Raw genomic sequence first — 15,622 nt, 5'->3', positions numbered from 1 at the left:
TGAGTTAGAAGCAGAAATAGGATCTGATATTGGATTTATTTATTTATTTATTTTATGACTTTGTTGTTGTTGAATCATTTCATTTGTGTCTGACTTTGTGATTCCATTTGGAATTTTCTTTGCAAAGAAGTTTGCTATTTCCTTCTCTAGCTCATTTTACAGGTAAAGAAATGGAGGCAAATAGGGTTAAATGATTTGCCCAAGATCACACAGTTAAGTAAGAGTCTGAAGTCAGATGTGAACTCACAAAGAGGCATATTCCTGAGTCCAGAACTCTAGCCACTGTGCCACCTAGCTACCCATAACTTTATATGACCTTAGATTGCTTTTATTCATTCATTTAGCAAGCATTTATTCAATACTCACTATATTTAATATTCTGGTCAAGGTATCGGAAGAGGAAAAAAAAAGGAATAAATATGATACCTGCCTTCAGGGAGCTTACAATCTATTTCTGCATTGTTTCCATTATACCATTTTAAGAAAAAAAACCAAGGCTGAACAACAAATTTCTATGAGTTCATCAAATGATGCCATCTAACTTTTCCCCAAAGAAGTTGTGTAGTGCTTCTGTCTCAGATTTTCAGAGATTTGGTTTTACAATTTCCAGGAGTAACATGATTTATTTTTCTGAACATAAAATCATAGCATTATCATCAGTCAGTCAGTAAGTATTTATTGAGGGTCTACCATTTGTTAGTCACTTAGCCAAGTACTACTACAAAGGAAACCAAAGAACCCTTCTTTTCAGGAGCTTACAATCTAATGGGGGAGAATTATTCACTAGGTCTCTCAATGATGGTGATGATAATAATCATAGCTAGCGTTTACATAGTTTACAAATCACTTTATATACATATATGATTATATATATGTATATATATATATATATATATTTACATAAAACCTCATTTGATCCTTACAACCACCTTGGGAGACAGCTATTAATATTATCCTCATTTTATAGATGAGGAAATTGAGGTGGATGGAGGGTAAGTGCTTTGTGAAGGGTCACAAAACTAGATGTGCCTGAGACAGAATTCGTTTGTTTGTTTGTTTGTTTGTTTTTAGTTTGTGCAAGGCAAGGGGGTTAAGTGGCTTGCCCAAGGCCACACGGCTAGGTAATTATTAAGTGTCTGAGGCTGGATTTGAACTCAGGTACTCCTGACTCCAAGGCCAGTGCTCTATCCACTACGCCACCTAGCCACCCCACTGAGACAGAATTTGAACTTGGTTCTTCCTGATTCCAAGTCCAGCATTATATCCACTGCACTATCTTGTCATCTCTGAATTGTTTTGACCACAGTAAGTCATGAAAGATGAAGATTTCCAAACCTTACCATCTGTGATCCATTTATACCAAGGAAATTGTGATTCTCTTTAAGTAATAATTATCCATGGTTCTAACACTTATCAGAAAACATCAAAGTTTGATTGATATAAGAATATTTTGAGTAAAGGGAATAAAAATAATAATAATAGTAGTAGTAGTAGTAGTAGTAGTAGTAGTAGTAGTAGTAGTAGTAGTAGTAGTAGTAGTATTTCCACAACAGTTCTTCTGGTAGGCAGTAAAGAGAGTATTACTGCATTCCTATTTTACATAAAAACAATGGAGGCTCAGAATTGGCATATGATAACCCAAGTCCACACAAGCCTTAAGTCGCAGAGCTTGTAGAACCAGATTGTTTGACTCTTAACTCTACAATGACTCTTTCCTCTATGATGTCTACTTTACTGTTGAAATCCAGTGACAGTGTTATGACTTGAACCCAGGTCTTTAGACTTGAAGCATGATGCAATTTCCCCTAGACCAGGCTGCCTCTTTAAGGACAAATGGAAGCTTTGTTTGAAGGTTCTCTACATTATCGCTCTATGAGAGGGCACAGACAGGGCTGCCATCCCGCCAGGGTAGCAGAACAATAAATGTGCTCCTGATGTGCTTTTCTTATTAGCCCCTTTTCTATAAATTTTATTACATTTAATTAAAAATTATTGGTATAAAACTACTGCAGATGGTTCTTTTTTTTAGTCAGAAAATTAAAAAGTGAATCTTCTCATCAGTCAATTTCAATGAGCAGTGTAATCATGCACATTAGGAGGTGATAGAGGCGAGATGGTAATAATTTCTATTGCATTTTCTAGCTCCATTTGCTGAAACTTAATGAAACTTCTGTGTGGGTTCATTTGTCAAAAGAAATGTATATGGATAAATATATATTTATAATAATAAGCAGGCTTCTGGCCTCTGGGCATATAGTAATGCCAAAGGGCTGAACAGAGACGCTGTGATGTACCCTCATTGAGGCAACATAGTTCCCTGGACAGATGGAATAAGTCAGCGGGAGTTTGACATGCAAACCACACAGAACATACAAATAGGCACATTAATCAGTGAAATTGGAAGTCATCTTCATTTTAGGAGGTCACTCATAATGAGAGGCAGCATGAGGCAATAGGGAGAGTGTTGGACATGGGCTCAGAGGCTCTGGGTTTGAATCACAGCTTTGCTATTTACTATTTGTATGGTCTTGTGCAAATTCCTTCCTCCTGAGGCAACCCATCTAAAGGATTTTTAGCATCAACATTTGTGGTTCCATGGTTCTAACACTTATAAGAAAACAACAAAGTTTGATTGCTATAAGAATATTTTGAGTAAAGAGAATAAAAGGCAACTTTTAAAAACTCAAAATCACCAATCAAATGCAATGATCAATCAGGGTTCTAGAAGACCAATGAGGAAGCATGCTACTCACTTTCTCCCAAGACTCAATGGAAAATACAATGGAAAAACCAATGTGAGATCTGTTTTGTTTCACTATGAATATTTGCTATAAAGATTTTGTATTTCTTTTTTCCAAAAGTGGGGAAGTAGAAAGAGAAAATGGCTGGCAAGAGGGTTGCTCCCCCCAAAAAAAGAAAAGAAAAGAAAAAGAGGGTAATTGCAGCATTTTTAAAGAAATGAAGGTAAGAGAACAGGAGGAAAATCAGAAGGAATCACAGACAAGCAGGACAGCTTTGAAAGTTACATGTATCATATACTTAAAAAGAAAATAAACTGAATAGAATAGAGATTCAAAATTTCATGTTCACTCCTTTTTTTCTATTCAATTGTGAAACAGTGCTCTTTTCAGATGTTTTTGTTAACATCAATATAGAGAAAATAAATATAAAATTGGATTAAGGAATAAAAACACAAAGACAAAAAACTGGCCTTTTTTCAGATATAACAAATATTATTTCCATGTATTAAGTTCCAATGAGACTAGTAGCCATCAGTTAAAAAGTAAAATCTCTTGGGGGCAGCTAGGTGGCGCAGTGGATAGAGCACTGGCCCTGGAGTCAGGAGGACCTGAGTTCAAATGTGACCTCAAACACTTAATAATTACTTAGCTGTGTGACCTTGGGCTTAACCCCATTGCCTTAATAAATTAAAAAAAGAAAGAAAACCTCTTGATAGGCTGCAAATAGAATAATATCAATAGAGATAAGTTCACTGGGTCTATTCTGAAGAGTGCTTGGGATGGTAATGGTAATCATTCAAAAGTAAAGCAAAATCCTATTTCTCTAGAGATCCAAGTAATAAAAATTTCTTTTCCCCTAATTTAGTCCTTTAGTCCTATGAGAAGATTGATGGCAAGTAAGTGATCTGTGATTTGGTAACAGTAGCTTGTTTCTCCCCTTTTATGTCTCCCTCTCCCCATACATATGGACAATTTCCAGAATCTCTTCTCTTAGGACAACACCTCTTCTTCCTAGTCTCCTTCACAATCTCCTTCTTCACTTAGGGACTTGTTTAGTCCAGCACGTATATATAGAATAAGCATCCTGTGACCCTGAAATACCTAAAAGTGCCTCCTAAATCATCACAAAATGATTAAATTACATTCACCATAGGTTTTTGTTTCAGATCTATATTCTGCTGCAAGCATATGAGGTATTCTGGTGAGTCCTATGTATATTTGGTTAACTGTCAATGACTGTATATTCCACATATTGAACATTCTGGATATAGTAGTGGGCAGATAAGTGGCACAGTGGATAGAGTGCCAGGTCTGGAGTTGGAAAGACTAATCTTCCTGAATTAAATCCGACTCAGACACTTATTAGCTGTGTGACCTTGGGCAAGTCATTTAACTCTATTTGCCTCAGTTTTCTTTTCTGTAAAACTATCTAGAGAAGGAAAAGACAAATCACCCCAGTATCTCAAGGAAATCCCAAATAGGGTCAACAAAGAGTTGGACATGACTGAAAAATGACTGAACAACAAAAGATACAATAAAGCATATAATATGAAAATTAGAATAAAGATGATTTAATCACTTTTGTGGTGCTGTGGAAGAAATGCTGGGCCTTAGTTTCTTTCTGCGCAATATAAATGGTTAATCTATATGTTCTCAAAAGTTCCTTTCATCCATCTCTAGAGCTATGATCCTATGGCCTCTAAGGTTCATTTCTGCTCTAAATCAAAAAAGTAAGCATTTAATAAACATTCTGCTAGATAAAAATAAAGCATTCATGCCCTCAAGGAAATTGAATTCTATTTAGGAGGACAACACGTAACTTTAGAAGTTCAGTCATTTCAGTCATGTATGACTCTTTATGACCTCATTGGAGGTTTTCTTGGCAGAGCTACTAGAATGGTTTGCCATTTCCTTCTCCAGTTCATTTTTCAAATGAGGAAACTGTGGCAAACAGGGTTAAGGGATTGGTCCTAGGTCACACAGCTTATAAGTGTCTGAGGTCAGACTTGAACTTAGGAATATTAGTCTTCCTGATTTCTGGTCTGACTCTATCTACTGCATTACCTAGCTAGGAATATAAATGGAATAAAAAAAAAAGAAAGAATGAATATAAAATCAGTACAAAGAAGTTAGGGAAGAAAGATACTGACGGTTGGAAGGTTTCATGCAGAATCAGTATCTTTAAGTAAGTCCTTGTAATAAATAATTACTATAACTAATTCAGCTATTCTATAAGGCAGAGATGAGGAGGGTTTCCATTTCAGACACTGATAATGGCAAAGGCACAGAGATGGGAAATGGGATATTCTGGGTTAGTTTGACAAGATCCTGGAGTGCATTAGGGAATATCCAAGGAGCAACCACCAATAGTAACTGCTGATCAACTGCTACCAGCAGGCATGTTCATACAATAGTATTTGGAGTGGTAGAACGCCCTGGCTTCAGAGCAATTATCAAACAAAACAATAATTATAGAGAAGGCACCAATCATCCTTGCCAACTAATTGCCAATCAAGTGCCATCCACAGGGTCGGTGAGTTAACCTAGCTAATAGTAGGGAAACTGAGGAGAGACAGAAAGCAAGATGTGCTAGACAGGTCAAACCAGTATCAACACCCCAACCTGACTGCCATCTTCCCCAGGGATAACCTTTTGGGCTAGGCCAGTGCCTATGACCATCATCCTGTGAGCACCCCCTGTGGAGATACAATCTGACAACTGCTCCTCCAGCTACTAGAACCACATCTATTTAAGATGAAGAAAAAAATAGTTATTGGCACTGCCAAATGACTCAACAACAGGAACTGATATCAGTGGCAAAACATCCAAGAAGAGATATTAGCAACTAGGGACCATAGGACTTTTTCATCTGATTGACGCTGAATATTTCCACATATGCTGTCTTTCTCATTAGAATGTAAGCCTCTTGAGAGAAGAGACTGACTATCTTAGCTTTCTACCTTTCAAGGGTGGCAGAGTGATTTGTAAACAATAAGAACTTTCATTTCATTAGAGAATGGAACCCAGACAGGGGACATTTATATTGGATTATAGTGGCAATAGGCATCCTGAAATGCCTGCATCAAATCTGACCTTGAGAGAAAGCCGAGACTTAGCCCCTTCTCTAAGAAATGACAGATGTTCCTTGGAAGTATGCAAGCATGGCCAAGTCACAAAGCTCTGGGCTTGATATTACCCTAATGTTCCCTCAACAGATGGCAGTCCATGGACCACATCTCTTTTCATAGCATGGTCACTGAACTGGCTTCAGATGGCAGCATTCTATCAATGAAGGATCATTGGATTCTCCCATTAGCATGTTTCAGGAGGGCTCAAGAAGAACTGCTAATGTGCTTTACTCCAAAAGACTAGTCTGTTTGATCAGAGAAATATCATGAATTAAAGCACATCTGACTTCTTTCAAGCTTTGGACAAAACCTCTCATGATGTCCTTGGGAATAAGCTAGAGAAATGGAGACCGGCTCTACCATTACTACCTGTGACTAAGGGATAAGTCACCTAATCTTTCTAGGTCTTAGTTTTTTCAGCTATAATATGAAGAAATGAGGTAGATAGTTCTTAAGTACCTTTCTGGCTAAAGGAAATCCCAAGGTCCTACCATGGTCCCATGTCAATATGCAGGATGTCTCTCTCCAGTATTGATGGGCTCTATCCCTGGCTCTCTTCCTCTGACCTCAAGAATAAAGCCCAACCACATAAATTGGATATTTAAAACCCTTCACTGTCTGGTCTGCTGACTATTCTATGTATTCTGCATCTCTCTTAATCCTGGGATGCATTCCCTTCTCATCTCTGCCTCATGGGAATCTTAGCTCAGATGCCACTGCCCACATGAGGGTTTCCCCTAATTAATAGCAGAATGTCCCTCCTGAAATTATTATAATAACTATTCTAAATAACAGGAAAGAGAAGAAACGAGCATTTTAAAAATACTTCTTTCTGTTAGAGAACTGTGCTAAAAATTATCTTATTTGATTTTGACAACAACCCAGGGAAATAAGTGTTATTATTATCCACATTTTACAGTTAAGGAAACTGAGGTAGACAGGTTACGTGACTTGTTCAGAGTCACACAGTTCATAACTGTCTAAGGTTAGATTTGATCTCAGGTCTCCACATGAGGAGATTGTACCCACAGTGAAGGAGTTGGTGTTGTTTGTTGTTGTTTAGTTATTTCAGGCATGTCTCACTCTTCATGACCCCATTTGGGGTTTTCCTGACAAAAATAATGGAGTGATTTGCCATTTTTTCCAGCCCACTTTACAGAAGAGGAAACAGAGGCAAACAGGGTTAACTGACTTGCTCAGAGTTGCCTAGCTAAAAAGTATCTGTGGCCAGATTTGAACTCATTAAGATGAGACCTCCTGACTCCATACCTATCTCTATCTACTGTGTCACCCACCTAGCTGCCTCCTAGGGAGTTTGTAGTCCAGGGATAATTTGCCTGACCCAGAGCAAGTATAGAGGTTAGAACTACCATCTGCCTTCTCTTTTTTTTTCTGTCTGATCTCCTATTATTACCTTTCCTCACTCTTATCCTCAAGCCAAATGTAATCTTCACACATCATATAGGTTGTTTCCTTGCCTAAAATAAACTCTCCTCATCCTCAGAATCATGACCTTCTTTCAAAACTTAGTTCTGCTTCCTATATTTTCAAGAAGCCTTCCCTGAACCTATTAGCTACTGTAATCTTCCCTTCCTCCAATTGTGTAATATTTATATCTTATTATATTGTATTTTTCCAGGGAATGCAAGATTCTTGTGGGCAGGAAATCTGATGTGTTTTTTACTTTGTGTCAGTGCTTCACACAATAGGCCTGTGATGTCTCTTTTTGTCATTGCGTTGTGCTTGGTTTGGGGTACCATTTTTTTGGTTTTGCAAGGCAATGCGGGTAACGTGACTTGCCCAAGGTCACCCAGCTAGGTAATTATGTGTCTGAGGCAGGATTTGAACTCAGGTTCTCCTGACTCCAGGGTTGGTGCACTATCCATTTTGCCACCCTGGAGTGCCATCTTTTTAGGAGGTATGCTAACAACCTGAAGTGAAAGGGACCAAGAGGAGTAAAGACATTAGAAATCATCTCATAGGACTTAGCAGTTAAAGAAACTAAGGATATTTATCCTGAAAAAGAGAAAGCTATAGGAAGATATGATCATTTTATTCAAATCTTAACGGCTTTATATGGAAAGTGTTGGATGCATTCTGTTTATACCTGGGGGGTGGTGGTGGGGAGAACCAAAGGACAAAAATGGAGGCTGAAAGGGAGGTTTGTATAAGGAAAAGCCTCCTAATGGTCCAAGTTATCCTGAAATGGAAAGGACTGGATGGGGAATTAATGAGGTCCCTATTTTTTTTTTTTTTTTTGCCAAGGCAATTATTAAATGATTTGTTCAGGGTCACACAGCTAGTAAGTATCAAGTGTCCAAGGCTGGATTCAAACTCAGGTGCTCCTGATTCCAGGGCTGGTGTTGTATCTACTGAGTCACCTAGCTGCCCCTAAAAAAAAGATAGATAGGGGGCAGCTAGGTGGGGCGGTGGATAGAACACTGGCTTTGGAGTCAGGATGACCTGAGTTCAAATTCAGCCTCAGACAATAATTACTGAGCTGTGTGGCCTTGGGCAAGCCACTTAATCCCATTGTCTTGCAAAAACAAGCAAACAAAAGAAGGATGGATGATGCTGATGATTTTGTATTGGGGATTCATGGTAGGTGTTTGAATAAGATGACCTCGTAAAGTCTCTTCATATTCTCAGGGTAAGAGTAGGATGCTTTTCAAAATAGAAATACTGAAATATTATGTATAAAATAAAGCAGATGATGCTATATCAGTAGGGGTCATAGTTTCAGCTCTTGAAGAGGCAAAAGAGGTTGGGGAGGAACCCAATCATTTTATAAATGAGGATATTTAAAAATCAAGATTAGGAGAGTGCCTTGCCCACTTAACTTCTGTGACTTCAGGTTCACCACTCTGGCCACCACAACAGAGCCCAAGCTGTGAATTGCTTTTCCACTTGGATATTCTAGAACTTTACCTTCTACTGTCTCTTCCCTCTAGTTGGGAAGGATTTCATGGCACAATCTGTGGCTAATGGTCTGTGATAAAGTCATCCAATTCACTTGGCCATCAGATCCATGACCCTGCTTTCATCAGCCTCATGTGCCAGCCAACTAAACTAGCTAGCCATTGACATAGAAGCCATATCCATAGAATCATAGACTTTTTAGGGCAGGAAAAGACCTTAGGGATCATTCATTTCAGGTTACTCTATATCAAAACAGATTTGATACCCAGCCTTCCCTGTCCGTTTGCTTTTTTTGTGATCCATAGATCTCCTGTTAGCAAAGAGAAGAGACTCTTAACTTTATGATTATTGGTCATGGACATCTCAGTCTTGATAATTTATTATAATGGAAAGAGTCTTTCCATTGACCTGTGTTCAAATTCTATCTCTGTAACTTATTTTCTATATTATTTTAACTATGTCATTTTATCTCTACAGGCCTCAGTTTCTTTATAGGTAAAATCAAAAGTTTAGATTTTATGTCCACTCAATTCTCTTCTAGTTCCAACTCTATGATTCTAATATTCCATGGGAATCTTCCTCGCTTTGTATGATCTTTGTTAGCATGTCAGTAAGGCATTACAAGAATAACTCATTAATTCAAATTACATTCATTTTGCATGTGCGGTGATTCTGATAAGTATTAGGCTAGGATTGTTAAGCCGCCAAAGCCTATGAGATAATCTCACATTATTGAAAATGGCTGAAAGAACAAAAGAATTTTGAGAAGAGAAGGTAGGGAAGGAGGTAGGATCTTAGCTTCAATTACTAGCTTTAAAGATGATTTAAACTATTAAAGCATAAAAATGCTCCACGACTTTTGGAATACCCTGTATATGGGAAGCTATCAAGTATAAGAGGGAAGAGACTTGTTCTGTGTATCTCCCAAGAATAAAACTCAGGTCTTCCTGACTCCAAGTCCAAAACTCTTACTCATTGTCCCATCTATCAAGAAACTCATCAGTTCTAGATTTAGAGTTAGGAAGCCATCAAATCCCAGGGTGGGGATACATCTGGGAAGGAAGTGCAAATTTCAGCAAAATATATCATTGAAAGCTGCCCAACAACAGAACAGGCTGCTTTGTAAGGCAGAGTTGGGAGCAAAACTCAAGTCATTAAGACTTGAGTACAAATCCTGCCTGTTTTCCCCCTCGGTAAACTAAGGTTGGATTTGATGACTTCCCTACTCTATATCTATGATCCATTGAGTTTCTTGTTAGGTGGGGCAATGAGTAAGAGTCTGGACTTGGAGTCAGGAAGACCTGAGTTCAAATCCAACCTCAGGCAATTAATACCTGTGTGACCTTGGGCAAGTCACTTAAACTCTATCTGCTTCAGTTTTCTATAAAGAAGGGATAATAAAAGTAGCTACCTGTCAAGGTTGCAAATATTAAATGAGATAATATGTGTACAGGCTTTGCAAACCTTAAAGCATTATATATATGCTACTTAGCATTACTGTCATTACTGTTGTTGTTAGAGGTTGTTCAAGCAGAGTTTAAATGTTTATTATGGGAGAGATCATTGTTTTGCCAATAGATTAGACTAGTTCTCAAAGAGTCCTTCCATCTCTAAGAATATAAATATCTATATAAGCATACATGTAAATAACCACATGTATGTAAATAGACATGTATATTTCACACACATATACACATATGTGGCTTTCCCCCCTTCTTTTTTTGGCTATATTGAAATAAATAATAGTCCTATGCATTTGGACCCTCTAAGTAATTACCAAGAACAATATATCAGTGTTAGCATTAGTGTCTCCTTACTCTGGGCAACGTATGTCCATATTTCCAAACTAAAATCTTACTTCTCCAAACCAGGCTGAAATTTAGCTTTGCTGCATAAATCCAAAGAGGCAAATTATCAGTATCTCTTAGATTAGGAGATTGAGAGGAGCAATTGCGAAGGGGGAGTGGAATATTTAAACTACTCAAGAGAACAAACTCTCTTAAAGCACTCAAGGATTCCTTTACCAACTAGCAATTTCTAACTGCTAATTGCAAATCATTCTTATCCATTCATTACTGCAGGTCCCCTAAGAATATCCACTTGGCAATACTTCATTAACTTAAGTTACTGGATTTAACTGAAAGTAACCAGACTGCATTTTTTTAAAAAAAAAAAATCTTCAATAATTCAGGCTCTTTAATAATCCAAAGTGGACTTCACTTAAACATTTAGTGAGGTTTTACTATACCTTCTTTGGACCTTGTTTACAAAGTGGTGATTTCAATTGGCTGACTAGGATAATGGATAAAGATCCTTATGGGGGAACTGAAATATTCAGTTTGATAACCTTGAACACTATTATCAATAACTCTGTCATCTCAAGTTCACTTTGAAACAAATTAATAATGAATCAGGCCCAGATGTACCATTTACCTATCCAGGTTCATAAAACATTTAGTTTATGGCACCTTAGATTTTCCAAGATATAAAACTTCTTTTAAACAAGTGAAATTTTTTTTTTCAGTATCCTAAATAAAGAGACAGGCCTGTTTGGCCTGTGTGTTTTTATGAATATATATATGTATCTTAATTTAGGAAATTTATTTTGGTGGGTGGTGAAAGACTGCTAGTTTTAGAATAATTCCAAGAACCCATCTCAGTATTCCTTTTAAAGTCAAATGTCAAACCCATCTCCCATGGAAATCAAATCGGTTTCCCAAGACAATTTAAAGCTAACCAGAGAGAAATAAGGCTTTACGGTACCTTTCTGTTTCCTGATCTGTGGTCTGCTGCTTGCTCTCAAATGTGTTAAAACTGCTCATGTCGACATAGCCATCATTCTCATTGGCTGTTGACAAGGCTCTGCTGGGATCTTCAAAAAGTTTAGTAAATGTTCCAGCCCTCGTAGGTCTCCGAGGAGGGATTTGGATGTTTTCATAATCAGAGTTCATTGCTGGGATGTTCTCATAATCTGAAGTGTCCGCATTGGGAAATGAAATGGATCTTGGCTTTGTCAGGGGAAGGGGCAGGAAAGGAGGCCGGGAGCGGTCCTCAAATGACTCGACTCTGGACACACTGCGGCTGAAGGCAGCACCTTTCCTCTTCATGTCTCTGTAAAAGATGATTGAAGAAGGAGGCTCTGAAGCCCGGAGCTTTCCTGTTCTAGATTTCAGCTGAGGAGAATTACTGAGGCTCCTCCTGTCAATCTCTAGGACGCGGGAGGGTCCATGGTAACTGGATTCTGAAGAGGATCTGGAAGAGGAAACATTGACATCCACATGGACTTTGTTCTCAGTCCTTTTTTTGAAAGTCAGTGCTAAGAATCTCTTAAAGGATGATTTTTTCTTCTTTGTATATTTATCAGAAGAATCATTATCAATTAGAAGGGAAGGAGAACTCTTTGTAATTGGCTTTTTTGTGATGCAGGCCAGATCAAAGGGAGGTGGGATATCAACCACGGAAGATGGGGTTGACATGCCACTGGAAGAAAGGTGGCTTCTTTGAGAGAAACTCCCCGATGATCCAATAACACAAGGCAAAGAAAGATTATCCTCTTTCCTTTTTATCCTACCATCATCCAACATAGATTCTTCTAACTCTCGGAACAAAGAAATGGGAAGATCTCGACCTTCCACAGAGAAAGACCGAGGATATAAGAGAAAGCTTCTTGGCTTGGCTGGCAGGGCCCTGTTGATTTCCAGTGGTTTCCCTTCCATTGGCAGTCGAAGCTTGTTTCCTTCTTGCCCTGCATGTCTGCTGTCCATGGTTAATAAATCGGTCTCTGGCCCTGTTTCTTCAGGAACAGTCTCCGGGACATAGCCAGGTACTTTCCCAGAGTGAGATCGGGCCCTTGTGACAATGTTTTTCCGATCCACAGTAATCAAACCATTGTCAGCATCAGTATTAACTTCTTCTTTAATGCCACAGCTGCTCTGAGTGCCATCATCTTTTGTTTCGGAGTATCCCCTTCCTCCTGGGAAAGTATTCTCATCCCGGTGGATCAGGCTGACTCCCATCACATAAGGATCAATGAGGGAGTCATCTACTGTTTCATCATCAAGGTTTTCCTCTGGCACAATGACTACTGCAGGAACCTCGAAAGTCTCACCTTCTGGAGATTTGCTTTGATTATCTATAAGTCCAGTTACAGAAGGCTGCTCATCATCCTGCATCTGTTCTGGAAGAGTCCCACCATCTTCAGAAACATCCTCTGCTTCTCTTATTTCATGGTTTTTCTTCAAAGTGGTTTCAATTCTATTTCTTGTAACAAGAAACTCCATTGGCATTAACCCCGAGTCCCCCTCTACTCCAGATTCTGATTCTTTCACTGATTCAGAAAGAGGATAATAACTATCACTGCAAAAAGATGTGCTTTCAGTTGGGAGAAATGCAAAGGAATTTCCTGGAAGAGAATCCAAAAGTTCATCACCTCCTTCACTTTCAAAAGGAATAATCTGGCAGCTCTCATCAGAAACTTCCTCCTTTGCCATGTCTTCAGTGTCTTGAGTGTCTTCTCCTATATCCTGGATAGTTGCTTCCTCTTCTTCCTGGTCATCTTTTACCTTAGTGTCTTGATCATCATCATCCACAGTGTCATTTCCCCAGTCTGTGATTTCAGGATCTTCTAGAGCTAAGCCAGTTTCAGTGAGCTCGTTGCAGGGTTCTAACCTTTCAATGAACTCATTTTCAACTTCCTCTCCATCTCCCTCAGCTTCCCTTTCAGTTGGGGGCATATCAGAAGCTTCATTATAGTCTGACAAACCTGGTTCTGTATCAGCACACTCTTCATTGTTGGCATCCCCAACATCCAATGATTCTTCAGGGTCCCCTGGCTGCTCGCCACTGGCCTCTGGCTCATCTGAAGCTATGTGGGTTAAAATAATATCCTTGCAGTCCTCTCTGCTGGTACAAATCCTCTTCCTTTCCAAACTATATCCATTTTGGTTCTCTATCAGGTTGTCCCCTTCCTTGCTCATGAAAAGCTTATCTTTTTCACCTGGATCATTTTCACAATCTGTGTCCTCTCCAGTATTTTCATACACGGAGTCTTGATTCTCAGTTCTTCCTGGGGGCTCTTGTAGAGATTGGTCAGTCCTTTCACAGTCCCCACCTAGTGGCAATTCATTTGAGTCATCCACTCGGTCTGAGTCCTCTTCTGGCTCTTCTACCTTGGCTTCAAAGCTGCTGGAGCAGTTGCTGGAACAGGGATCCTCTGCCTCAGTTTCCTCCTCCTTGGTCACTGGCAAAGATACCAACTTCTCATTCTCTGCAGAGCATGGCTCCCGCCCCTGCTCCACTATTTTGTAGTCTACCTTAGTCAGCCGAGTTTCAGTGACCAAGATGTATTCATCATCAGCTTCTGATTCCGAGCATTCGGGGTTGGACTGATTCCCTTCATACAGCTCTCCATCTGAACAGATCAGTTTCCCATTGCTGCATTTGTTGAAGGTGTTGTTCATATACACACGAGTTTTCCCCCTGTTGGTAGTGGTCAACTTGGGCTTGGGAGCGATGGGTGGTTTGGGTCCTCTGGACATGGAGTTTGGACTGTGAGGAATATCTGAACGGGGAGACGGAGGAAACTTGGAGATGGCTACTGGTATAAAGTGACCAGCAGTCTTGGGCTTTGGTGCTAGTGGGGGCTTTGGTGAATCTAAAAAGAGAAAGAAAAAAGGAGGAAGTCAACATAAACACACAGTTTCTTGTCATTTAGATTCTAAAAAATATCTCTTATTAGGGGTATTAGAACTCATTAGAGCTGTCTATGAGGCAACTTAGTTTAGTGGGAAGAGTGCTGGGCTGGAAAGGAAAGACCATTACATTTGGAGTCAAAGGAACTTGTTTCATATCCTGGCTCTGGCTCCTTATGACCTTAGTGGGAGCCATTTGAATAAGTGAGATTTGGGAAATCTGAGGACCTGGGTTCAAATTCCAACTTTACTACTTACTATCTGTGTGACTATGGGTGATAATTAATGAACACATATTTATTATGCACATATAATGTGATAGCTGCTTGTGAATGCTCTAAAAATACAAAAAAACCCAATTCTCTTACATTCTAGATAGGGAAATAAGATACAAAATAGACACATGGAGACTATGAGGAGGAGGAGAGAGCTAGCAGCTCAGAGGAGGGATCAGGGAGGCTATCAAACAGAAGGTGATATTTGAGTAGACTTGGGGAAAACCAGAGATTCCCAGAAGAGAAGATGAGGGGAAGCAAGTTTCAGGTATAAGAGATGCCCAGGGAAAAGACATGAAAATCAGAGATGGAGAGGCATGTGTGAGGAAAACGAGAAGGCCAGTTTTGCTGGACCAAGATTATCTGGAGGTGGCTGATATATGGGGGGGGGGTAAAAAAAATTATATATACCAAACAGAGGACTTCATATTTGATCCTGGAGGTAATAGGGAGTCACTGAGGTTTATTGAGTAAGGGGTGACAAAGCAAGTTATTTCTCTTAGTTTTCTCCTCTAGAAAATGATGAGGTTGGAATTAGTATCCCTTCTAACTATAACATTCCATGATCCAAAGTTAATACTTCTTAGTTTTAGTAGCAATTATCTACAAAATGAAGATCTTGGGACTCTACCCCAACTCTATGGTCATGGCATCATGGATTTAGAGCTGACAGGGATGTTAACAACCATCTAACCCAACCCTTTTATTTTATAGATGAAGGAACCAAGGCAGTGAGAGGCTAAGTGATTTTCTCAGGGCTACAAAGCAAGTCTGAGAGAAGATTTGAACCCAGTGCCCTAGTCATTATATAATTCTGGCTCTGATTTGGATTCTAATTCTGATTCTGCTACTAACTTGCTATGTATTAC

At 39.1% G+C, this 15,622-nt stretch overlaps 1 protein-coding gene across 2 annotated transcripts in view; it reads right to left on the bottom strand.

The window, feature by feature from the left end:
• FGD5 (FYVE, RhoGEF and PH domain containing 5) overlaps positions 1–15,622 on the bottom strand; it is a 171,091-nt gene that overhangs the window by 132,408 nt on the left and 23,061 nt on the right. For both annotated transcript variants that reach the window (XM_074198480.1, XM_074198481.1), the window contains exon 2: positions 11,552–14,441. In XM_074198480.1, the coding sequence (XP_074054581.1) occupies positions 11,552–14,441 (2,890 nt within the window). The remainder of the gene's footprint in view (positions 1–11,551; positions 14,442–15,622) is intronic.

This window comes from Macrotis lagotis, chromosome 8 (assembly GCF_037893015.1).
Source record: "Macrotis lagotis isolate mMagLag1 chromosome 8, bilby.v1.9.chrom.fasta, whole genome shotgun sequence".
In the NCBI taxonomy this organism is placed as follows: Eukaryota; Metazoa; Chordata; class Mammalia; order Peramelemorphia; family Peramelidae; genus Macrotis; species Macrotis lagotis.
This window is presented reverse-complemented; position numbering and strand designations above follow the sequence as displayed.